This window comes from Zalophus californianus, chromosome 4 (genome assembly GCF_009762305.2).
Source record: "Zalophus californianus isolate mZalCal1 chromosome 4, mZalCal1.pri.v2, whole genome shotgun sequence".
Taxonomy (NCBI): Eukaryota; Metazoa; Chordata; class Mammalia; order Carnivora; family Otariidae; genus Zalophus; species Zalophus californianus.
Window position 1 is genome coordinate 162,518,661 of NC_045598.1, and position 27,292 is coordinate 162,545,952.

Here is a 27,292-nt window from a genome sequence, read left to right on the forward strand (position 1 = left end):
GCTCAGAGAAAATATGAGAAGACTATTCAATGGTATTAACATAGGGAGGCAACAATCTAACACAAATAGTGGTGGACTATCTACCACATAAGCTAAGAGCTCCATATTCAGAGTGGTGTTATATGATGTGTTTGCTGGAATGTACCTGAAATGAAACTGATTTTATCACTTTCTCCTTAGAAAATAATTATTTTTCTGTTATTTATATTTTAGGTTCAACATTTGTTGGATTTAAGAGTGTTTGTTCAGGTGAAACTAATGTGATATTCATTACTAACCCTTTAAATGAAGACTTACAGCATCCAATCCATGTGAAGAACATAGAGCTGGTTGATACTACTGAACAATCAAAAATATTCATACATAGGCCTGATATAAGGTACAATGTATCAAAGTCCATTTTTTTCTTTCCTGTATTTGTAGTTTTCCATTGTCTTTTTTCCCTGCCATAGATCTGAGAAAGTTGTTGTATTAAAGTAACTATTAATTTCTATAAAATTTTAATCAGGATCATGAAAATTAAGACTAATGCATTCGTGTTTTCAGGTAAATTGAAGAAGCTAGGCTTTAATATGTATATTTTCTCATACTGTTTTTCCCATGCATCCCATCATAAAAGAAAAGAGACCAAGTTAGAAGTGTGTTGTACATTAGTATCTCTCCATTCATGGTCATTAGGAATGAGAGACATCTCTATCATTTCTGCCCTTTGCCTTACTTCTTTTGTTTCCAGTTGCTTTCCAAATATCTTACCACGTTCACGCCAAAATGCCCTTTGAAATTTAATGTTAATCATTATAATCACTGTGACTGAGAAGATGCAGAAACTCAGAAGAGTGACATTGTCAGTTGGAGTCAGAATATTTCTAGAAACTGAGCCACTTAGACCCTAAATCTTAAAAGAAGATAGCCAGTAACCTCTACACTTTTCTAAGAGAAGCAGACCAGGAATTCAGATGTAAGACAAGATTGGAGGAAAGAAATTTTTTATAGAGATCTTTGACCATTTTCAGTATAGGAAGAAGACAAGGAATAATGCTGTCTAATTAGACAGACATCTCTTCAGACAAATGCAATGTTTCATAAATAGTTTCACTTCATCTGATTTTGTTTTTGTGACAACTGCACATCTCCTCATTTAGTAATTACTGAACTGCAGTAATTTTTGGCTCAATAGAGCCTCTCCTCACTAGATTATTAGCTTCTGTTTAATTATCATTGAATCTTTCAGATGTAATATATAATTTTAATACCTAGGTCATGAAGAAAATACTACTTTTTTTTTTGAGAGAGAGAGCACGCAAGCGGGAGGGGAGAGGGGCAGAGGGAGAGGGCAAGAGAGAGTCTTAAGCAGGCCCCATGGCCAGCGCAGAGCCCCACGTGGGGCTTGATCTTACAGCCCTGATCATGACCTGAGCCGAAATCAAGAGTTGGATGCTTAACCGACTGAGCCACCCACATGCCCCAGAAAAGAACACATTTTAAAATATAATGTCTTTGGCTCTGTGCTTTTGTTAAGATGCTATTGGCATTTTCCCAGATCCCTTTTACAAGACAATTCACCCAGTCCCCCAGTGATCTAAGTGTTGGCCGATAAGAACCTACAGTTGCCCTCTTTTCCAGAAAATTGCTCTTAGCCAAACAGGAATAGCCTTGGGGTGCTAAAACCCTCCCTAACACCACCTCCTTGCAGTCCATGGAAAATGACTGGTTTATACAGGAGTATAAAAAGCCAACCCCCTTGTCTCAAGGTGGGAGCAACCCCGGGTGCAATTGATGATCCAGTGGTACTCTTGGGATCAGAATGAAGCTAGTCTGCAGACCATAGAAATCTCATTTTCTTTCCTTTGCCCTATGTGGCTTCTCTCCTTCTTTCTTGAGAGAATTCCTTCAATAAATCACTTGAACAAAAACCTGTATTTTTAGGCTCTGTTTCTTTGTAACATGAAGTAAAGATAGAGCCCTAAGTCATAATATAAAAGTGCCACTGGGTACTCTACCTACAGACTTGCTCACAGTAGCATCTTCACATACTTGAACACAAAGAACCCATGAGCTACAGAAATATTTATTCAAGTCATCTCCAAAGCTATTATTGTACAGTAAAGGGCAACTTACCCCTTCATGTTTCTCTTACAGCAAAAAGGGAAAGAGATGCTAAACACTACCTATAGTTCTGAGCTTTCCACTATTATTTTGTTGTTATAACTTTGGAATAAGTTGTATTTCCCCATAGTATATATCATGACATAGTATAACTGTACTGTATACCATGTATACTACGTAATGTGCAGTATATTGCAAATTAAGCATCTATTTTATTATTATTACCAGTTAACAATCAACACTCAAGGTAGCTCAAGATGGAGGCGGAATGCTATCTATGGTTGAACTACATAATAAGTATATAGTATTTCATCTCTTACAGTTTGGATATTTACAGAATAGTTACTAAAATATGTAACATAGCAATAATAATCCAAGTATATCTGTTTGTATATACATAAACAAAAGTCTATATAATATTATACACTAATATGCAATTGATGATGACCTAAAAGCTTGAGATAGGGGGACTGAACTTTAAGTATTTAAATTATTTTATAGTAAGCATACAATACTTTTATAAATTTTAAAGACCCATGAAAAAAAGAAGGGAGAGACTTCCAACACAGGGATTTTGTATGTCCTACACAACAGACTAACTGTTGGCCTGCTCAATGGGGCAATGTTGGTATACTGCGACCAATGCACAAGGTTGAAATCTATCATTTAACAAAATATGGAATAAAAAAATAGAACTCTAATTTTATATCTCACAGGTATAACTTGTCCCTTTGATGTTAATGAATTAATAATAATAATATAACAAACCAACAGAATGGAAAATCAGACCTTATTTCAATACTAATTACATATGTGACTTCGTCCCATTTTTAATCCTTTCTGAAATGATAAGATTCAATCAATCAAAAAAACTTTGGATACTCTCTTATCAAACACTCAACTGAACTGCTCTCTAGAAACAGGAGAAGGATACTAAATATAAATATTGATGTGTTTTGCCTTTTCCCCACAGTAAGGTGAATCCAGCTGATTGTGTAGACATGGTTTGTGATGCCAAAAGGAAATCTTTTCTTAGAGATATGGATGGCTCTTTTCTGGGAAATTCTGGTTCAGTGATACCTCAAGCAGAATATGAATGGAATGGAAATAGTCAATTTGGAATTGGAGACTACAGGATTCCTAAAGTGATGCTCACATTCCCAAATGGAAGTAGAATTCCTGTCACTGAGAAAGCACCTTACAAAGGTTCATTGGATATTTTCCTGTCAGTCCTCAAGTTTGTGAAACAAAATATATCTTTTATTTTTAGTAATTGGGGTAATCAACCAATAACATATTTTCTACTTACTAATCTTACACAAAAGAAAAAGTACATTGATGTTTTTGGAGAGATTGCTTTTCCTTTCTAAAATGTATATACCTGTTTCTAGGAATTATTAGAGATTCGACCTGTAAATATATTCCACAATGGCAGAGCTATCAGTGTTTTGGGATGGAATATGCAATGATGGTTATTGAAAGCCTAGATTCTGACACAGAAACTCGAAGACTCTCACCAGTGGCTGTAGTGAGCAATGGTTATGTTGATCTCATTAATGGTATGTGTTCAGTGTAAACAAACTAGTAGTTACTCAAAGCATTCACTATTTATTACATGCATGGAGATATCTCACAAATTATTTGTCACATTAAACTAGCAAACATCAGGACTGCTTTTCCTTCTGTTTGTAAGAAAAGATCTATGTGCAGGAGGGCTGTTTAATGCTTCAGTAGATTCCCATATTAGAAAGCCAGGATAGTTATTCCAAATTGACCATTAGAAGAAGAAGAGGAGAGTTATTCCTTGACTGATTTTCATACCTATATTAATTAGGTGGCATAAATATTTTAAGGAAAAATTGGCCTGATTGTCTCCAAAAAGACAATTTGCCTTATATAAATTAAAACGCAGATAATTTATTATTTGGAGTACTTGAGAAGGTATGTTCAGCCTACTTGGTTTTTATTTTCATGAATCCTTCTAAGACTTATTCTGAAATCAATGTGTTTTGGGGTTTGTTTTTTTGTTTTCATTCCTGATTCCTTTGACTGTCAAGAACATCTTGGCAAGCTTCAGAGTCTAGGCTCCTTACATTCTGGCCATGGGTGGCTCTAGTAGAGAGGGAAGGCAGTGGTCTCCATGAGAATTCAGATCAACTTAGGAGTCCAGGACTTTTTGAATAAATAAGATGAATTTCTAAGAGTTGCAGAAAATAGAGGGCAGGGACTTACTGTATTACACTGAAATAGTGTGGGGAGCTCAAAAGTAAGTCCCTAAGAAGGCTTAAGAGTTTTTCCAGTGCTGAAGGGGCATGTAACCTGGATCAGAAAGATTTCTGTGCCCTGGCAGTGTCAAAACATGGACTGAAATATCCTGAGATTCAACAAAATAGCCAGTACCCCACAAAAATATTCATTTTTTAAAATGTGTTAGCAGGGATCAAAAACTAATGATGTAATGTATGGTGATTAACATAACATAATAATAAAAAAATGGCAAAAAAATAAAATGTGTTAGCAGGGAAATTAAAGAACATCCAAAGAAATGGTGATATGCAAAAAAAAAAAAAAATGTTTTAAAGAGAATAGAATGAGCTAAATCAGGGGTGTCCCAAAGTTACATGATTTCAAGTCTCTCCTCACTTCTGTTGCCTGCAACATGCAATTTGCCTGGTTCCTCTGGCCTGCAGTCAACCCAGTTTCAAGTGCTGCCTTTCAGATCTTACAAAGCAGAGTGCTTGTGGGAAGAACTTTAGACCAGTCAGTGTGAATAATGGAGATGTTTTCAAATTGCTCTGTTTTATATGCTGGAGAAAGATTTTATTCTATTTATTTTTACATTTTTCTTTTCTGAAAAGCAATACAAGCTTACCACTTACAATAGTGACATGACATTTCTCTTAAAAATAAATTTAAATTTTTAAAAGTGACTGTCAATTTAAAGAAAAGTCTTAAGTAAATGATAGCAGGATCGCAAAAATGAAGATGTTGAAAGAATCACTGAAGCATAAGATGCAACTGCATTAGATTGTGAAAAAAATTCCTAATGTATGGGGCGCCTAGGTGGCTCAGTCATTAAGCATCTGCCTTCGGCTTGAGTCATGGTCCCGGGGTCCTGGGATTGAGCCCCACATCGAGCTCCACATTGAGCCCCACATCTGGCTCCCTGCTCCACAGGAAGCCTGCTTCTCCCTCTCCCACTCCCCCGACCCTGTTTGTGTTCCTGCTCTGCTGTGTCTCTCTCTGTCAAATAAATAAATAAATAAAATCTTAAAAAAAAAATTCCTGAGGTAAAAGTTATTGAATACCACTAAAGTTTCCTTTAAAATTTTAATACTCAATTTCATTTATTCTTAAAAAATGGCTTTGCTACTCTAAATTTTTCATTTTATATGTAGAAATTTCTTTCTCTTTTCAAAACTCACAAAGAAGGTTTATTTAAAGGTAGATTTTACATTTTGGATGCTAAGAGAAAGGTGATATTCTACTTGAGCTTCAGAAGTTTATATTGATTTAAAATTTGATTGAAGTTCAGTTATAAATATTTATGAGAGTTCCAAGTAAGCCAGGAAATTGAGCAAAGCTAATGAATAAATACATCAAGAAAATGTATCATTCCATATCTCACTCAATGTTTTGTAATCCCAGCCACTTTAGAGATTTTATTTATTTATTTCACAGAGAGATAGCAAGAGCAGGAACACAAGCAGGGGGAGTGGGAGAGGGAGAAGCAGGCTTCCCGCCGAGCAGGGAGCCCGATGTGGGCCTCGATACCAGGACCCTGGGATCATGACCGGAGCCTAAGGCAGATGCTTAACGACTGAGCCTCCCAGGTGCCCCTCCCAGCCACTCTAAAACTGAAATGAAATAGAGAAGTTTGCTACAACAGTCATGTTATGCCTGTTCTGGGGAAATGTCTGGATTCGGGTAGAAAAGCATCGACTGTCTTTGGCTTTTTAGAGGGTTTATTGGAGTATTATTTCTCTGATTGCCTCAGCTCCTTAATGATGTTGACCCTCCAATGTTGCCTATAATCACAGTCTTAAACAAAAATATATTAAAATAACAATGGAGGAAGATTAAAGACTTCATATAAAGCAAACTTAAGAGTTTGTCGAATTTACAAATTAACTGATGAAGAAATGAGTGAGTGAAAAAAGAATGAATCCATGGTTTAGCCATACAAATGTCCGTATTTCCAAGTACAGCCTCTGTTTTTAAATAAATTAACTCTGTAACCTCATATTTCTCACTAAAGAGTCCGAGAAAGTTGGCTCCCCACCTAAACTCACATTTGATAGGTAGGAGAAAGGATCAAAGCGTTTTCTTTCTTGCCGTGGGGCCTGGGCTTAAATATGATTGTTGAAGTAGAGAATCATATAAACCTACCGTTTCCTTCAAGGACCCTTCAGTGCAAACTCAATACATTTACTTACCTTTTTTACCCTACGCAGTATAAAAGTAAGGGCCGTAGGGAGGAGTTGCTTCCCTGCCTTCTTTTTAAGCTAAGGATAGATGGGTGGATGGATAATGGATGTAAATGCTGAACTTGACCCTGCAATTTATTTTTTTTTAATTTTATTCTTTTTATTATTATGTTATGTTAATCACCATACATCATTAATGTTTGATGTAGTGTTCTGTGATTCATTATTTGTGTATAACACCCAGTGCTCCATGCAGAATGTGCCCTCTTTAATACCCATCACCAGGCTAACCCATCCTCCCACCCCCCTCCCCTCTAGAACCCTCAGTTTGTGCAATTTATTTTTAATACAGTTAGTCTTCAGACTTTGTGCTAAATAATATTCATAATATGGAATGTGAACTTTCATATATGTGGCTTTAGGCCCACAGGATCATGGCTGGTGTGCTGGATACACATGCCAGAGAAGGCTGTCCCTGTTTCATAGCATTGTGGCGCTGAACAAATCTTACGAAATTTACTTCACTGGCACCAGTCCTCAGAATCTTCGACTGATGTTGCTTAACGTTGACCATAAAAAGGTAACACAAGATCGAAATAATTTCTTGAGTTATAGGTGTTGGTTATTGACATCTATTTCTATATGCTAAGGATTTATCTCCTCCCCTGTTCTCTTGAACATCATCATGAGGATCATCAGAGTATGACTAAAAATACCATTAGTCCAGAAAGTTTTCATCAGCCTGAGAACATATATGCATACCTTTCCCCCATCATGACAGTGAGGCCTATGATTTGTGTGATTGGCAGCAAACCTGAACTTTTATATAAAAATAGTGCACATCCAGAATTGGTTACTGGAATTACGTATTTATTTTTCCATGCTGCTATTTATGTATTTCAGGAATACACCTTTGGAATTTACTTCAGAGATCACAGCACATTATTTTAAATATCTTCAATAATATCAACTCTTTGCCATGAACTGAATTCAGCTGGGACAGTTAAGTTTATATATACTGTGTCAGTGGGAAAAGAGTATGAGGTTAAACGATAGTCTCATAATTGAGATTTTTTTTTTTCCAAGAGTATGAGACTCAAAAGTCCCAGAGTATTATGAATGTGAAGAAAGGGTGTGGATAAGATGAAGGAGAGAGAATAGTAGCAAAGAGAGACTCCTGCCCCTTCTCAGATGATAGCAATCTCAGCCCTTCAGTTTCTAGAGATAAAACCTTGGACCCGTTCTTGATTCCTCCTTTTGGGTCATATTCCTCATCCAGTCCATCTGCAAATCCTGTTGGGTGTCCTTTCAAAATATCCAGAATCTGACCACTTCTTACCACTGTCACTACTACCACCCACTTGGAGCCAACATTATTTCTTCCCTGGATTAAGGCAATTGGCTCCCAACTCCTCCCACTGCTCTGCTTCTGCCTGCTCTATTTTCTATTCTCATCTCAGGAGCCACAGAGAGACCTTCAAAATCTAAGTCACACCAGGTCACTCCTTGCCCCAAATGCTGCAGTAATTTCCCCACTGGGCTTTGTACAAGAGCCAGAGTCCTCACATCCTTAGTTCTCTGACTTAGACTCCTCCAGCTACACCAGGCTCCTTGCTGTTCCAGACCACCCCCCACACCTGTTACCACCTAGGCCTGTGTTCCAGATGTTGAGTCTGCCTGGAACATTCTACACTAGGTGGCTAACTGCCCCTTCCAGGAGCTCCCCCATTCCCCCAACAGGCCTAGCCTGTTCACTCCACCTCAGTTGGCTCTCCCAATTATTCATACTCTGATCTACCTTTCCTTTTTTCCATAGCACTTACCACCTTCTAACATGCTTCATATTTTGCTTATTATTGCTACTATTTATTTGTCTCCCTCCTCACACTAGAATATGGCTCAAAGAGAGCAGGGGCTTATGATAGCTCCTAGAATAGGGCCTGGTTTAGATAGGCCCTCAGTTTTTGAATGGAAGAGAATATTCTTAATTTTAAAAATAACTACAAAGTAATGTGACTGTTAATGTCCTGGGCCACCGAAGACAATCTCAAAAGAAGATTCCAAAACTATAGCTTATTAGATTTCTTATTAATTTCTCTCTGCCCTTGTAAAGGTTAGTCTCCTTACTTTATGATTATACCTGTAGCATGAGATGTGAGGAGTATAAACATGGAAAATGAACAAAATTGAATCAGAGAGGATAGTTATTTTGACTAATTTTTATCAGTCTTACTACCAAATTTGTCTCAGAGGTAAGCATTTTTTTTCAACATTAACTAATTTTGTGTGGTCGCATTATAGAGCACTGCTAAATTCCCTGTTTCCTCCTGCCCCTGGAGTTGAAAGCCTATATTGGAACTTTGTTATCTTTTAAAAGAAATGTTTCTTTTAGAGATACTCCTTTAATAATTCTTTCTTACATTATGCTTTTCTACTAAGAATCATCAATTAAGAGTTAAGTTATAACATCTGTATGAATTGTTGAATGTAAGGCCATTTACAAATTTTAACTCAGTATTTATCATCAATCCATAAAACTTAGTTTTACTATTTTACAGAAGGTATATATAGTTGAAGGACATTTTTAAGTGCCAAATTCTAAATATTCTGTTTCATTGTTCTCATAAGAAACAAAAATGTTGTTTATTTTTTAACAGGCTGTGGTGGTAGGAATTTTTTTTCCCACACTTCAGCGTTTGGATGTCTATGTGAACAATGCATTGGTTTGCCCCAAAAATACAGTATGGAACCCTCAACAGAAATACTGTGAACTTAATAGACATCTGTACACAGGTATTTCCTCAGAAAAATAAAGTATACACATTACATATGGACTTAATTATGTATAAAATTATTTGTAATGTTTCATTATTAATATTTTTAGTTCCTTAGCCATTGATGAGCACAAGAGAAGATATTGTTAGCCACAGTCCACCAAATTCTAAGATGTGTTCGTTTATGACATATGTGTCCTGAAAGATTATTCCTGATGGAACTCTTATGTACCTCCGCACATGCAGATAGAAGCTTTTGTGTATCATGCACATTCCTTCCCCCCCTGAGAACATTTACGTTCTACATGTAGTTCAGTTATTCCTAAATACAGAAGAGATTTGGTTTAGAATTTTTACCCTATCTCTGCTTTACTTCTGTTTCATAGAGGTCAGAGCCAAAATTAATTGGCAGTTACCAGAAGTATTGCCCAGCTAGTATAACATCAACTGAACATAATGAAGTCAATGTAACAAATTCTGGATTTAAATGAAATACATGGAAAAGGCTAAACTCACTCACATACAGATATTTACAAGACCGGGATTTATATCTGCTCATGGAAGTCCTTTTCTTAAACAGGGTACTAATAAGGCCAGTACATTCCATTACACATGTGCTCTTATCCTTTTTAGATGTGCCCCATAATCTAAGTTAACGATTATATGAATGTGTGCTGTAGGTCATGACATCAGCTAGACATGAGAGTATGAAGGGATAACCCACATCCTTTACTGTCCATGGAGCCAGTCCTATCTCTACTGTAAATAGTCTGAGTAGCTAGTGCTTCCAGAAATGTTACTATGTGCCAGGCACTGTTCTAAGTGCTTTGTATATCGTAATTCATTGTTACTATATTCTAATAATAACCCTAGGAGCAAGGCACAGATGAGTAAACTGAGACACAAGGAGGTGAATCAATTTGCTACAGTCTCTGCCTTAGCTCTGAGAGCTGCCATAACAAAATACCATGAAGTGGGTGGCTTAAAAGCAGAAATTTATTTTCTGACAGTCCTGGAGGCTAGAAGTATGAGGTCAGGGTGCTAGTGGTGTCAGGTTCTGGTGAAAGCTCTCCTCCTGGCTTGCAGATGGCTGCCTTCTCACTGTTTCTTCGCATGGCAGGGAGAGCTACAGCAGGTGGTCGCTATCTCTTTTTATGAGAGCACTAATCCATCGTGAAGTCCCCACCCTCATCTAAGGCCAATGACTTGTCAAAGGCCCCATCTCTGAATACCCTTACATTGGGCGTTAGGACTCTAACATGTGAATCTGGGGGAGGGGGGCACAGTTCAGTCCATAGTAATACACAGATGGTGAGGGCAGAACAAGGACTTGAACCCAGAGAGTCTAACTCTAGAAGCCATGCACTTGATCATTATGTCATATTGCCTCCTTATAAGCTACGAGAGTCCGTGTTATCACTTTTTATATACAAATAACTACCCATATTTACAGCCTAATTTTCATACATTTTTTTTAATTTTAATTCTTTTTAAAAACAACACTTTTGGTACCAAGTACTCTATCATTCAAATCGGCGAAATAGAAGTTGTCTCAGCAAACAGTAGTTAATACAGGGAATTGGTTACCTAAGTGTTGAAGGGCTGAAAAACACTATTACTACCACCTTCTTATAAATATTTTTTCTGATAGAGCCTTGCTTTTAAATGAACATTTTGCTTTGGCACTTAGAATGCAAAATTACTTCCCTGTATTATGAATCTATACATATTATTTTATTTAAAGATTTCATTTATTCATTTGGCAGAGAGAGATAGCGAGAGCAGGAACACAAGCAGGGGGAGTGGGAGAGGGAGAAGCAGGCTTCCCGCTGAGCAGGGAGCCCGATGCGGGGCTCGATCCCAGGACCCTGGGATCATGACCTGAGCCGAAGGCAGCCGCTTAATAACTGAGCCACCCAGGTGCCCCTATGCATATTATTTTAGATTCCCCAAAATGTATTATTATGTATGTCTCTGCTTCCTTCCATTACTGTGAAGACATGAGGAAGTTACCTAGGATAAATGGTGCATGCCCCCTCTAAATGTGGTTTGAGAGCAACTTCAATTCATAATATAGAAGCACATTCTTCAGATTCACAGAATGTTTAAACCAAATTGCATCTAGACCTTATACTAGTAGATATGAAAGAAATACATGGTAATAATGAAATGGCTTCTTAATACCAACTGCTATGAATGCCTATTACATTCATAAGAAGTATCTTCTTCCTAAAATTTAAATTTATTTCTCTTAGTAAGCCTCACTATGAAATGTGGTAAGAAGCTACATGTCCCATTCCAGTACTATTATATGATTCAGCCTTTGTCTGCATTCAGTATGTGTTAGTAGATTTATTAGCTCTTAGACATTTTTGATACTCTGCCATAAAATCATATATATATTCATTCATTTTATATATATAAAAATCTCAGTCACTTTTACAAAATCAGTTCCCTAGTAGAATTTGTTTTGCATTAACCAAAGATTCTTTAGGCTGAAATGTAAACCTGCTTCATTGGTATAAAATCCCTCTGAGATATTTTAGTGTATACTTCATTTGTATTACATATTTTTATTCTTGGTAAAAATAGAAACACTGAATTGTAAATGCTCCTTAAGAGTTGATATATAGCACTGCATAAACTAGATGGCTATTAAAGCTAAATTTACATTTTTAAATTACCAAATGCCTTTGGTAAAGGCTTTAAAATTCTGAACATGTAAACAGTGTTACCAGTACAATATAGGCTTCTGGGTTCATAATTTGATTTTATTTCTCATTTATACTGTATCTATAGCTAATTGTTTTTAAAATAAATATAATGTATAATGATGATCAATGGTATTGACTTTAATTTTGCATGCCAGTTCTGTAAGTGTTTTTGTTTTTAATATGCATACTTCCCTATGGAAGAATAATGTTGAATTTTTTCAGAATCTCCTACATTTAAACAAATATTAAATACTACATGGTCATTGTGATAACATAGATATTTTTAACAGTGCTGTTTTGGCTTTTTTTCCTTCATAGCGCAATTCCTTCCTAACCCGAATTCCACTGTCCTTGGTGAAAACTACTTTGATAGAACCTACCAGATGCTTTACCTTTTGGTTAAAGGAACTATACCTGTTGAAATCCACACCACTGCAGTCATATTTGTTTCTTTCCAATTACCTGCTGTAACAGAAGATGACTTCTATGGCTCTCATAATCTGCTTAGAAATCTTGCCTTGTTCCTAAAGATACCAAGTGACAAAATCCGTGTCAGCAAAATAATACAAGGGGAGAGTCTGCGGAGGAAGAGATCCATAGGACTCACGGTGGAAGTGGAGATTGGAGACCCTCCTCCTCAGGTCATAAGCAATGACACCGCAGGTATGAAGAGTAGACGTTTGAGTTGGGAGAATGTAATACCAGATCCGCAGTCACAAATGACCCTATCAGGGCCTGGTAAACCTGGCCTCAGGAAGTCCCGCCAACCCCATGTCCTGAACCCTGTAAGGGCCTAGAGACCCCTTTCCCTACTCTACTCCTGGAATCCCAAACTATTGTGGAATTATGAAGGAATTTTAGCCCCTATTTTGTTATTGTAGCAATTAGTAAATTCAACAAGAGGATTTGACCTAATATAGAAGATTTGAGAGGTGAGCTAAGTAATTGAGATTATAGCTGTGAGATTAAGCATAAAGCGTCAGTCAATGAAAAGAGGAAGGTGAGAATGTTCAAGTCTAAGGAAATAGTTGGTAGAAGCGGGACCTGAGCAGAACTGCAGGAGGTCTGACTGGTCTGTTGTGGCAGGAGCCAGGAAGGGCAAGCTACTGGAGGTGAAGCTGAGAGGTAGGCAGGTCCTACCTAGACCATGGGAAACCAAAAGAAGCTCTTTTCTCCTGAGCTAAAAGGACTGTGGATATTTTTCCTAAGGAAAAGAGTAGACCTTTGGAGATTCTGAGTTGTGGTAAAGTCACAGATTTACCCTAACAAATGCAGATGTGCAGGAATATCTTCTGTCTCATTCCTGTGACTGATCCAATCAGTGTCGCCAGCTGTCCCATTTTTCTCTGTCCCTCACTCTCCATATCCCCATTTTCTAGTTATCAGAGACAAAAATAAGCTTGCCTGTCCCATTAGAGGTATCTTTGCCTCTTTAAAGTATTTCCTTAGAGTGACTCAGTTGGGGCATTTAGGTAAATGCTCAGCCCTTCAGATTTCTTCCTTTCTACCTGCTTAAGTTGGTATCGGAATACCAAGACCCCCACATTGCCTCTTGTTTTCGTAGTCTCTGCTACAGGGTAGGGCATCTCCTCTGCTCTTCTCTGTTCTGCACAAGCCTGTCTTGAGGTGCAGCTGAACTTTCCTGGCCTCTTGGCATCCCTCCCCAGCATGCACTCCCAGCCATGCCTCCAGTAGTCAAGCACAAGTCTCAACTAGGCACACCCATCTCCAAAAAAATGAGACCTAGATCCATGCCAGAGGAAGATTACCATCCAGCTAATGAAGCTTAAGCTTCAAGGCCTTTCACTTATACAAGTCATGGGAGGGGCCTGGGAGAAGGGTCCATTTAATAATATGACCCAATCATTGTTACTATAAAAGTTGCAGAAGTAAGGCTTTTCCTCATTCTTTTTCTTAAAGAGAGCCTCCAAACTATAAATTTCAGATTCAGAAAAATCTAGATCTGCCTTATCTCTCTTCAGCATCTTTTTCCTTAACCCCTGGGGCTCTCTTACATGTCAGCCTGGATACTGGGTGAAGTTCTCGCCTTCTGCTTTTAGGGGTCATCACCCATGACCCCAGGAGGTTTGCTTCCAAGAATTGATGCAGTGCACCTGCTACATACTGTTCTGGAATTCTACCAGCTAGGCAGAGAGAGGTTCTTCCCTTATAGAGGTAAACCTGTGGAAAGGCTTTGTGGAGTGGAGGGAGGTGCTGATCAACTGTCTTTGTTGAAGGAAACCGGAAGTATAGGCTTACGTTGTAATGAAATCTCCCATGATGTTCTCTACCCATTCATAGGTTACTTTCCTTCATCAGCTCCATACTTCCTAGTACTTAAAGGGTCAGGGCTTTTGACTCAACACAGTCAGTTCATTTATTCTAGGAGTTGTAATGGTTCTGTGGTACCTATATAGATGGTTCACCAACTCCTAGAAATTCCTAGTAAGCCCTTACATGTGGTGGGGTCATGTAAGGCCATGTAGCCACTCAGATGTCCAAAGAAACTGACTTATTTCCTGTATGTGATCTAAATTTCTTCACGCACAATCTCTTCTATCTCCTTATCCCCTTTAAGCAGTTATATTTTGTTAGATTTATCCAGACTGGTATAAGACAGTCTAAGAACATGGAGATGGGGGCAGTCAGAGGGACAGGCTAATGGCATGTTTCTCAGACATGTTCTGGGATAGGGTTTCAAGTCTCAAGAATGTCCTACAACTTGGCATAGAGGGATTTCACAGCAAAATATTGGACATTGGCAAGGAAGGTGTGCATGTGGTAATACTGCTTGCTGGCTCTCCACAGCCTTCTCGTGGGTCAGGGTATCCCGGAGTTCCCAGATTCATAGAAAGGGGTTACTGAAGTACTGAGGGGACCTCTGGCTAAAGAGAGATTGGTCAGGAGTAAAAACTCTTCAGGTTAAGGACTTTGGTTTCTTAAGGTGGCAGTCAGCAGAAATGGATGCCTTCACATGTCAGGTGGTGGGAGAAAATCTGTTAACAGGGCAGGCAGGTCAGATATGCCACCAAAAACCAGTGAGGACAAGTGGTAGGAGCGGTGGCTATGTCGGTGGGATGGTGGATATGAAGCCCCTTTGTACCTGCTGCTGCTAGGTCACATGAGCCCTCATACCTGGGAAGCCATTTGGAGAAGAGTATATGGAAGGGGGTGGGGAGGTAGGGAGAAGAAGAAATCTGAAAGATTAATCATTTGTCCAGAGGGTCTGAGTCAATCAAAAGAGATGTGTTAAACTGACAGGACTGAAATTCCCTAAGACCATGATTTTCAAAGTGTTATGTGAGATCAGCTGCCTCCTTCTTCCTGAGCACACTGAGCTTCATGGTTTAGCCTTAATGGAGGAAATGCAATGTGCATGGTCCTCAAGGCAGGCCTCTGGATATAGAAGGTGCTGGATAACTAGGTAGGAACTGTTGTCAAGGCTTATAGTACACCAAAAAGATCCTGGATACAGTTGTTTTTTAAAAGATCACTCGGACTACAATGTATAGAATGGAGTGGAAGAAGGGCAGAATGGATGCAAGAAAACCAGTACAAAAGTTGTTTTAGTAAATGATGGCTTTGGCTAGGATTTAGACAGTGGGGACAGAGAGATCTAGAAACTGTAACTGATTGTTTGGTGTGGAGGAGAGATGAAGTAGAAGGGATCAGGCAAAAGTACCAGGCTCTGACAAATGAGTATGATGAATAGAGTTGCCACTTCTTAGGTATGGAGCACAGTGAGGCCAGTAAGTGTAAGAGGGCCTGCCAAGCTAGACAAAGACAATAGAAACTGCCTGTAGTATTAAAATTAACTTTGAAATTCATCAGTGTCTAGAGCAAGCAACAATTTGTGAGTAATGTAGTATTAACTTCAGAACTTACTAATATACATTGTGTAAATTCAATGATGCTAATTATTCTTACATTCCAAAATTAAAACTCTCTTTTTAAAAAACGGTACGTGATGATACACTTGCGTGATGGTGTTTCACTCCTCAATAAAGAATGGCATGGGAAAGGATTAAATTAAAAGACATATATTTTTCCACTAGGCTTTCATTCACTTTATTTTATCTACCTTTGGTTTTTCTTTAATTACAGCTTAAAAACATATTCTACTGAGTTCTCCATTTTCCTAAGCTCATTCATATGACTTTGTCATATTGAGCTCATGGTTGGTGAAAAAGCTACAGAATTCCAGAATGTGGATGGAGCCATGCAAAAAAAAAAAATAATAATAATAATAAAAATGAAAAACTCTCACAATCCTATATTCTTATTTTTTTTAAGATTTTATTTATTTATTTGAGAGAGAGAGACAGAGCATGAGCATGAGCAGAGAGGAGAAGACAGAGGGAGAAGCAGACTCCCCTCTGAACAGGAAGCCCGATGGGGGACTTGATCCCAGGACCCTGGGATCACGACTCGAGCTGAAGGCAAATGCTTAATGGACTGAGCCACCCGGGTGCCCCACAATCCTATACTCTTATAACCCATATGTGATATTACTGTTTCCCCATAGGTCAGATGCAGTTATCTGAGCTCCAAAAAATCGCTGGCTCTCTTGGACAAGCTGTAATTTCAGGAAAAACCAGTAGTATCTTTGGGTTTAATATCTCTTCCATGTCTATTACCAATCCTATCCCCAGCCCAAGTGATTCTGCCTGGATTAAGGTAAGAAAAGGCAACTAGAAAAATGCATCTTAGCTATTTAAAACATTGCTGCTTATTTCTTCTTTTAACTCTTTATAGTTCAATACAATAATCAATACAATACAATTCCTAATTAATGTTGGCTCTTTATTTAATGGTATAACTAAAATGATAAAATAGTTGAAAAAGGAGCATATCTGCTAAAAAATTATTTATTGGTATAAAATGTGCTTTGCTTTGAGTATTTATAACAATGCTTCATGAATTTGGTCCAGAGGAAATATTGTAATAAAATTAATTTCATATATTGGACATATTTTTACACTTTTTATTACATATTACACTTAGCCTAGCTAAGATGAATTTGCTCCTGACTAATTTATCATGTGAAAACCACTTCATCACTCATGACCATTGATTTACAGGTGGCTGCTCAACCAGTTGAAAGGTTTGCATTTCCTGTTCATCATGTGGCCTCTGTGTCCTCACTGTCAGTGATCACTCAGCCGGTGGCCGCTCAGCCAGGACAGCCATTTTCTCAGCAGCCTTCAGTAAAGGCAGTAGATTCTGATGTAAGTTCTAACTCAAAGCTTTAGTTGAGTGAAGAAATTAAGCTATAAATCTTGGAGAGTGGGCCAACTTCAGTAATCCTGGTCCACTGGCAACCTGAGGATGACACTGCCCCTTAAAAGCTGGACTGATACCTATGGATATTAATCTTTCCCTGTTTTGAAAATGTTCCTTTTCAATGAACTTATTCCAGTGCCCACCCGTATTTGTGAACTCCTTGGGTAGGGAAAGAAGCTCCTGCAGATTTTAAATTTGTCATGAGGCATTTTAAAAAATGAAGTTTCACACATCTTAAAAAAACAAACAAGACTGTTGAATCAGACTTCTGTACTTCTGAAACAAATAACGCAACATATTTTAAGAAAAAAGAAAAAGAAGAAGATAACAGGAGAGGAAGAAAAGGGGAGTATGTCAGAGGGGGAGACGAACCATGAGAGATGATGGACTCTGAAAAACAAACTGAGGGTTCTAGAGGGGAGGGGGGTAGGGGGATGGGTTAGCCTGGTGATGGGTATTGAGGAGGGCACGTTCTGCATGGAGCACTGGGTGTTATGAACAAACAATGAATCATGGAACACTGCACCAAAAACTAATGATGTAATATATGGTGATTAACATAACAATAAAAAAATTAAAAAAAAAAAAAACAAACAAACATGGGAACAGGACAATTAAAATTCTCTACTACTTTTTTCTTTAGGGTAATTGTGTATCAGTTGGGATTACTTCACTGACTTTGAAGGCCATACTAAAGGACTCCAATAATAACCAAATCAGTGGTCTGAGTGGAAATACAACAATTCCATTTAGCAGCTGTTGGGCCAACTACACAGACCTTACTCTACTTAGAACAGGTGAGAATACTATTTTGGACCTTCACATATGTATCCATAAACAGGGACAATTGTAACTGAACAAAGCATTCTATAATACTCTGGTTAATAAATTAGACAAATTGGAACACTATAGGGGCGCCTGGGTGGTGCAGTCGGTTAAGCCTCTGACTCTTGGTTTTGGCTCAGGTTGTGATCTTACGGCCGTGAGATCGAGCCCTGCGTCGGGCTCTGTGCTCAGCACAGAGTCGGCTTGAGACTGTCTCCCTCTCCCTCTGCCCCTCCTGCTCATGCTCTCTCTCTTTCTTTCTCTAAAATGAATAAGTAAATCTTTACAAAAAAATCGGAACTCTCTATCTTGTTTCAGAAAACATGTCAGATAACATCTAGCTTACAAAGAATATTTAATATGCAAAACAAAATAGAATTAAAACAAGCAGTTAAGGAAAATAAACATAATCTGAGGCTATGCATTAAAATTACATCATGATTTATATTTTTATCCATTTGTGTACTTTTGTATATTTTCACTAAATATGCATTACATTTATAATAAAAACAGTTAACATATAGATTTTCAAATTAAAGAAAAGGGAGGATAAGATAGGCTCATATAACTTGAATGCCCCATGCAAGAGTTCAGAGTTGGAATGAAAAGTGGGTTCTAGTCTTTCTGAAAGACAATGCAAAGGAGAAAACATAAGCATTATCATGATTCCACAGTGCCCATCAGGTAAACAAACCAGTTGTTGTGGAGACTTACAACTTGCTCTGAGATCAGAACAAATGTCTCCTATGAGTTCTCATAAAGTATACCCAATGAATCTGTATGAAGTGATATCTTCAACATTACAGTAAATAGTCATAACTTCCATTGTGATGTTTCTTATATTGTCTTCATACGGGTTGATAGCATAACTTCTATTGGTAAAAGCCTTTCTACTGAGCCCAAGACAGTTTGACAGATAGAATATCTATTGGTGATAGATTGTAGAGTATCTAAAAGAGAGAAATGGATAAACTGCTTATAACTGAGACAGACTTCCATTAATCTGTTTACCATTCATCTGGGCTCATTTAAGACCTTTATAGGACCTAACTTCTGAAAAGTTATATTGGTACTTACTCCCCACTTCTTACCACTGTTCTCTCATATATATATATATATATATATGTATATATATATACTAAAAGTCAAAATAAAAGTAAAAAGAGTAAAATAAGTAAAAGAAATTCCAACAATAGCCTGATTTTTTTCATATTAAACACATATCAAAAGCTCAAATCATTCCCCTAAATATTTTCCTTATTTTTTGTTTTTTCTTGCTTTGATGATCCCCTAAACCACACGTTTGGTCTGCCTGCTATGAGTCCATAGTTGTGCTCCTAGACAAGTACTTAGAGTGTACTATACACTGGCTGGTTAAGGGCAGAGCCAAATTCTTTGAGAGTCAGCCTAAATGGTAGGAGAACTGGGATCCTTTTCTGGGAAATGAGGCACTTAACAAGAACCCTAGGTGAGAAGAAAGTTGTCCACTTCCCCATGAAGGTGGACCCAAAAGGTACCCAGTGGCAAAGATCCAACCCGGAGACCATGTTCTTCAAACTGCTGCTTCCAAGTAGCAATGTTCCAAAATAACCAAGATCACTGGAGTGCTGAAATAACTATATAGGCTTTGGTGTTTTATTGTGATAACAAAATATCATTCTCCTTTTATAGAGTAAATTTTCCTTCATAAGCTTCCCTTAGTGTGTCTATCTGACCTGCTATGGCGAACCACCATTGCTTCTAATCTCTTGCTTGCTTGCTTGCTTGCTTGCCCACTGTCTTACTTTCTCACTGCCATCAAGTGTAGGGTCTCAGTTTCCTGGTTGTGTATAGTAAGGAAGACAAATATAGTCTTCTCTTCATTATCTTTAGATCAGTTAGCCAGTTTGTAGATTAACCACTATAAAATTGTAATAACAACAAAGTACATGAGAAAAAATTAACAAAGCATCATTTTTGTAACTCTTTCTAGTAGGTAGCCCCCCACCCCCAGTTACTGCATATGGGAAATCCCCTTGTGGATTAGACTGGAGCCTGACAGTGTGGTCCCACACCCTCTTCTACTAAGAGCTCAATAAAAAGCAAAGCAGGAGTCACCCAGATAGAGGAGGTATGGGTTGTGGTTTCTAACACAGAAAATGGGGATGTGAGAATGAGGTGAGAAAAGGGTAGAAGAAGAAGAAAGTAGTAAACAGCTGAGGCTGCATCTTTGGTCAACCTGAATAAAAATAGTATTACTACTGGATAATCATATTTAGGACATGTTTACCTAGCAATCTATATGATATACAGTGCTTGTTTCTGTTCTTATTGATACATAACAAACCAGCCCCAAATCTCATGACTCAAACAACAGCCATTTCACTTGCTCATAATTGTATGGGTCAGGAATTTGGGCAGGAATGGCTCCTGTCTGCTTAATGATGTCTGGATTTTTAACTGGATTAGCTTGATTGAAGTCATATCCCCAAGGTTTTGTTTCTGGATTTCTCCTTCATGGAGTGCATCTCTGAGACAAGGTTCTCTTGAGCTTCCTCATAGTACTGCAGGAGAAAAAAAAAAAAAAAAAAACCTAAATTTTTTACACAGAAAAATCATTAAGAAAAATGCTGCAAAAATTCACTTTTTTTCAAACTGAAAAAAGGAAAGACTTAAATATGCCATTGTCACGGATTGTAATGGTGGCAGAAAATTCTATAGAACAATGACCATCCATCTTGAAAGTTATAGAATGCATTGCTGTTGTTTGTGAAAGCACAATGTGGACAAGATCTAATTATATTCTCTGAGAGAGAGAGAAAGAAAGAAAGAGGGAGGGAAAAAAGAAAACAAATGATTTTTTAAGGTAATAGAGAGAGGAATGAAAACCTCAGCGTTGTGACAAGGATTGCAAACTCTATGTGGTAACCACTATTGATGATAGCAATTAGTCCTAGAAGAAATCATATCAAGGAAAAATGTATTGCTTATCTCATGTTCAAAACTGTGGGAAGATTTGACTTATGGATTAAAAAGTATTTAGATGAGCTTTTTATGTTTCACACTCTAAAAATATCTAACAAGTTTCCTCAAACTTGTCTACCTGAGGTAAGAAGAAAGGGTCACAATCGTGCAACACAAAAAAAGCATCTGACTTAAAGGAAACGTGGAATGCAGTAAAATTGCTGAAACAAAGTGGAGGGCATATGGGTGTTTGTTGTAGTATTCTTTCAACTCTTCTGTATGTTTGAAACTTTTCAAAATAAAAAGTTCAGTATCCATCCTCATCTCCCCCAACTGAGGCTGAGGCTTCTCTACTCCTAGGTCAAGTATCCAGGGATGGAACAAAGGCTCAGCATCTTCATTTCCCTTCCCTGCTGTCCCTCCTTTCAAGCAACCTCTCTCTAGTCCTGGGAACTAAGAAGGCATCCCTAAGGAGCAAGTACTGATGCTACAGAAAGAAAATCTACCCAGATTCCGCCTGCCCATAGTGGATGGGCAAATGGAACTCTAACCCTGAGGTCTTCTTTACACTTGTTTATACTTAAACTAATCTACTTGGGCTCAATTTACAAAAATACTTCATGAGGAATTATATAGGATTTTTAAGTCAATGAAAACCCAACTGGGACTGTGTGAAAACAAATCATAAAAGGAAGTTAAATTCTCTGATGGTTTTCCTTCCTAGGAAAAAATTATAAGATTGAATTTATACTGGATGATGTTGTCCGGGTGGAATCCGGGACTCTGAGCCTCCCAGAACAGTCTGTGTCTAGTGGCGGTGGTACCAGTGCTGACCGGGCATCAGCTGTGGCCACAACTGCCCAGATAATGGCTCCAGTAATTGGCTGTCTGATGGGAAGACTGTTGCTCTTGGAAGCATTTATGGCCACCGTTTTGATTTTGAACATAAATCTAGGTAAGTGCAGTTCATCTTTTATGTAATGTATGTCTCCACATACTGAGGTTCCAGTAAATGTTTACTGAAGAGAGACCGAGGGCACGACCACCATGCATGGCACCACTGGGAACACAGAGACAAGGTCTTGGCCATTGAGAAAGTAATTGCTTCAGTGGTAGGGAGGAGATGACCCTACAGGAAATGCCAATTCACATTACACAGTGGCATGGGAATGTGGGGAATGGGAAGGGAATGTTGGACTCTTTCAGTTACAAGGGGCAGAAGCTCAGCTCGAATTGGTTTAGGCAGTGAAGTAAATCTCACTTAACTGAGAAGTCCAGCCGTAGTGTGATTTCTGCTGTAGCTAGACCTAAGGACTCACATGATATGATCCAAAACTTGTGTCTCTCCATCTCTTGGCTCCATGATCCTTGGTGGTCGATTCACTCACAGGCAGACTCTCTACTAACCACCCCCCACCCCAGATTCATGTCAAGGGTACCACCTGTGTCTTCATGTACATTCTACCAGCCCAGCAGCTGAATGCAGAAAGAGCAAACCTCTTTCTCAACTCTTTCAGCAAAACCCCGAAGCAGTATCATTGACCTAGCTTGGTCACATGTCCATTCTTGGGCCAATCACTGGGGCCACCAGATCCTCTGTTCTAATTAGCCTGGTCTGGCCCACATGGAGGGAGATTCTGGGGATGGTGGAGATGTGGTTCCACAAAGGGAATCCAAATGCTAGTACCAGCACTGGCAGGCAGGCAAAGATGGTGACTATTAGGGAGGTTCAGAGGACAGAGACATCCCTGTGGGCTTGGGATGGGGATGACTGTTGGTGTCACCCCATCAGCAGCAGGACTTTACAGACAGGATTATAAAAGATGAATGAAATGTAGAAATGGAGGGAAAGGTACTCCAGAACAGGGACATGATAGGAGCAAAGCAAAAAGTGGGGGTGAAAAAGGACATCTTTGACTATCCATGTTCAGCATGAATCCTTCATCTCTTCCTTCCAAAGGTGCTTCTTCCTGCTGCCCCATCCCAGTTAGTGCCAATGTCATCCTTCTCATCTCTCAGGCTGATACTTCTTACACTTCTCTCTTTCCTTCAAGCTCCACATCCCTTCAAGGTGCTCTGGGGCATCAATCTCCACCCATAATGTCATGTATCTGTTCCTCCTTTAAAGTCTTGCTGCTCCACTTATAAATTTTTCCTTTTTTACTTACTTGACCTATTACCATAGCCTCCTGGATTCCCTGCTTCTAAACTTCTCACTTTCAGCCTAGCTTCCATATTGCTGTCTTACTTATCTTCCTAAAGCACAGGGCCATGCAGTAGTATGTCGTGTCAAATCCTCGAAGATTCCTTACTACATGCAAATTACAGTCAACCCCAGAGTCCCCGAAACCAGTCTTGAAGACTGCCTCCTGTGCCAAATCATTCCTAGAGAAGATGCTTGCTGTCCCACATATTCGCTCCATCTGGGCTTTCCTCTACTCACCAGATCTGCTTTTCATGGCATGCTGCCTGGCCCTGCTCAAAATCTCCCTCCTCCATCAGGTTTCCCTTCTTCCATCCCTCTCTCTGATACATGTAATGCTCCTTTCCCTTGTTCTCCAGTTGTGCTTTGTTTATACCATTATTTTGGCCTTTCCAGTGGTATACATTTATTAGACTTAGACATCTTCAAATCTATCTTCCTTACTAAATTGTGAGCACTCAGAAGATAAGACTACAAGCCATATTTATTATAGGTGCTAAAAATGAGATTTAATTGATTTTTAATTCTCAAAAGGGGAATAAGGCCTCCTTGCTACTGAGGGGGAAATGATGAGTTAGGGGTATTATAGGCAAATTGTAAAAAGCTTTGATTGGCAGATACTAATCAATTTGCATTTGATCTAATGGGGGGAATGATGGAGAGTTTCTGATAGATTATTGAAATGAAAGCATCACATTAAAAATACTGATAAGATTTAAGAAGTTGAAAACAGTTCTGGAGATTGGTTGCATAGCAGTGTGAACATATTTAACACTACTGAGCTGTCCACTTTAAAAATGATTAAAATTTTATGTTCTATGGATTTCACCCCAATTAAAAATAAAATTAAAAAAATCATTATTGATCTATATAGAACCAATACAGATCTCCAAATATCAAAAGATAAATGTCTGAAATTATGAGATACCTAGTTAGATTCTTATATTTGAGTAAAAATCAAAGTTAAAAGAGAAGGATGTAAGAAGAATTTGAGATGGGGTAGTACTTTAAAAGGATACTGAAGAATTTTGAGGAATAAAAGCTAAGACTAGATTTTAAATTTAAATATAGGTAAGGTCAGGATGAAGGGATACGTCAAGGCTGGTTCAAGAGTGGCAGAAAAAACTGGAGGTTGTGGGTTTCAAGAACAGTGATCAAACAGAAAGGAATAATCCTTTCTTTCCTCCCAATGGCAGAAGTTAATTAGGAGCCAGCTGTTGAGGGAGAAGTATGGTTTGAAGAGACTCAGTCCTGGTCTCTTATAGCTGAACATGGAAGGGTGGGTTTGGAGCTAAGGGACCATAGGTAAATGACCAGCACACAAGTTATTTTATTTTTATGCAAGTTTTCTTATCTTCAGAATTCTAATAAAAGTAAAACCAGTTGTCCATTTTATAATAGCATTAGAGGCATTGCTTAAATTTGTTTCTTTTCAGAAGCATTAAAATATAAAGTGTAAGGGCTGCTTACTTTATCTTCGTGCTTTTTCTATTTCCTTGTTAAATGCATTGTTTTCTAATTGTCGTCACTGACTTTCAGCCTGCTTGCTCCTGATTAACTTCGGGATTTTGTAAAATTCAGAAAATTCCATTTTCAAATCATTAGTAAATGATATTGTTCCTGGCGTTTTCTTTAGGGCTTTTTTCGCCAGACAGAAAAGTCAATAAGGGTCTTCTCCTTGGCTCCTAAATAATCTGTCATTCTTCCATTAAAGCATAAGGTGTTTTAAAAAACATAAGGTGATTTAAACACCATTGTCCTAATCCATTTGGGCCACTGTAATAAAATACCACAGCCTGAGTGGCTTATCAACAACAGAAATTTATTTCTCACAGTTCTGAAGGCTGGAAGTGTGAGATCAGGGTGCCATCACAGTCAGGTGAGGGCCGACTTCTAGGTCACAGACTGTGTCCTCACCAGTGGAAAGGCCTAGGGACCTCTGTGGGTCTCTTCCGTAAGAGCACTAATCCCATCATGATGGCTTCACCCTCAGGACCTAAGCCCCTCCCAAAGGCCCCACCTCCAAATACCATCTCACTGGGTATTAGGTTTTCAACATAGGAATTTGAAGGGCATGCATTCACACCATACTAACTATTAATGAAATGCAACGCTGGGATTTTTATAACTTTGCATTCTGAATTGACACTATTTTATTTGTAAGATGGTCACAGAGTTCCACTAAATGATAACGTGAGTGTGAAAACTACAAAGTTTAAGCACCACTATTCTCTCTCCCCAGTTCTACAAAAAGAGTGCATTACTGATTCTAAAAGTACACTGGTAAACTTTGAAATACTTTTTTTTAAATACTACCTTTGCCCGATTAACCATACCATGAAATACTAGAAATGTTGAATGAATGAAACATATTTTAAACCACACTGGTTGTTACTACTACTTAAAAAAGATATTTGTATTTTTTTCACTTTTCAGGATACAACTAAAGTGCTGTACTGAAGAACAGGCTGAAAACAAAAATGCTTTTTATGAGCTATTTTGTTGTAGAAGATAAAGTCTATAGCATTTTCAAGAAAATAAGCTGAACATATTTTTATAGTATATAAAATGTACTAATTAGCTTTAATCACAAAAATCAGATTTCTTCAAAATATAAATTTTCTTTTGATTCCTTATATTTGTATGTTCTTATTTCATTAAAAAAAAACTTTAAGAAGTCTTTGGTGTGGAAGCAGATATGTCACCTCTAAGTTGCTGTACCTACAACTCTTAGAATCCTTTATATTGTTGAAAGAGCTTGTCCAGTTTTGACTTACCCACCCTTGGATCAGATTGGAAGCATTTTGAATTTGTGTACGTACTGGGAGATCTGACTTCTCCTATCCATTCATGAAACTCTGGTTTCCAATGATGTAAGTGATTCTAATTTATAAGGATTTTGGAGAAATGAGATTGTTTTAGACCTTTTTCAGACAAGTTGCTGATTTTCAGATCCATAGTAATCCCAGAAATTCTAGATTGTCCTGGATTTCTGGGCCTGCCAAACCCTGGCCACTATTCTAAGAAGAGTTTTTGTTGTTGCCTCTGGGAACAACCTTTGGAACGAGGCCAAACTTTCTCTGCATACCCTCCTTCCCACTCAAAACTGCCTCTACTAAGACTGTGACTTCCCTCAACTCCATGCTATAACACAAGAGATACTTATTTGCAAGAGAATACTAAGGGAATGCAAGAAAATAAATTAAGGGAATAAAATAAGGGAATGCAAGAAAAGTCACAATTCCTGTAGATAAATTAACCAAAGCTCTCATACTGTAAAAATTGCACTTTTTACTCAGAAAATCCTAAAAGAACTGCTTAATTTTGAGGAAGAACTCTCAATAAAGGCATTGTAGCCATGTCCAGAGCAAGAAGAGCTGGTACTCAGAAAGTACCTGGTACCTTCCAGCAAGTGACACTAAGGAAGCATTTGGGAACAGCTGAGAAAATCCAACAAAGCCCAGACCTTTCTCTTCTGTATGCCATTTCCTAGTATATTTACTCCACATCATTGTTAATCACGCTTAAGAAAAATTATAAACATTTACTGGGTAGCAAATCCAAATATCTGTGTATATATTTGGCATTTTGTTCAAAGAAACATCTATTTAGCATTTACTAGCTACCAGGCATTCTAGTGAGAAGACTGCAACAGGGAATAAGATGCTGTCTCTACCTTCTAACAGTTCCTAAGGCAATTGGGGAAATGGTGGACAAAGATCACGTTGATACCATATGGTATGTGTGGGCCATAGACAGAGGGTGCTCCAGGGGCACTTGGCTGGGGAGAGGGGCCATCCTGTGAGGATGGAGATCCATGACGCCCAGCTTTCAAAGATGATACCTAAGATGAGTGTTGGGGAATCAAGCATGAGATGAGCCAAGGAAGAGAGTCCTGGCAGAAGGTGTGGTGGCAGGAATGAAGACTGGAACACCAGTAGATAGTGAGTTCCTTGAAGGCAGGGCACTCCCTTTTTCAGCATTTCTTCCTGCCATGTAACAAAACATCTAGTACTA

General features: G+C 38.3%; 1 protein-coding gene across 1 annotated transcript in view; it reads left to right on the top strand.

Annotated features, from left to right (window-relative positions):
• The window catches only part of PKHD1L1 (PKHD1 like 1), a 154,442-nt gene extending 128,614 nt beyond the window's left edge, over positions 1-25,828 (top strand). Inside the window, exons 68-78 of the mRNA XM_027605801.2 lie at positions 214-379; positions 3,080-3,312; positions 3,498-3,665; positions 6,956-7,113; positions 9,191-9,326; positions 12,340-12,684; positions 16,547-16,698; positions 17,103-17,249; positions 17,948-18,101; positions 21,797-22,027; positions 25,712-25,828. Coding sequence (XP_027461602.2) covers positions 214-379; positions 3,080-3,312; positions 3,498-3,665; positions 6,956-7,113; positions 9,191-9,326; positions 12,340-12,684; positions 16,547-16,698; positions 17,103-17,249; positions 17,948-18,101; positions 21,797-22,027; positions 25,712-25,722 — 1,901 coding nt within the window. The 3' untranslated portion in view covers positions 25,723-25,828. The remainder of the gene's footprint in view (positions 1-213; positions 380-3,079; positions 3,313-3,497; positions 3,666-6,955; positions 7,114-9,190; positions 9,327-12,339; positions 12,685-16,546; positions 16,699-17,102; positions 17,250-17,947; positions 18,102-21,796; positions 22,028-25,711) is intronic.
• Positions 25,829-27,292: the final 1,464 nt, after the last annotated feature.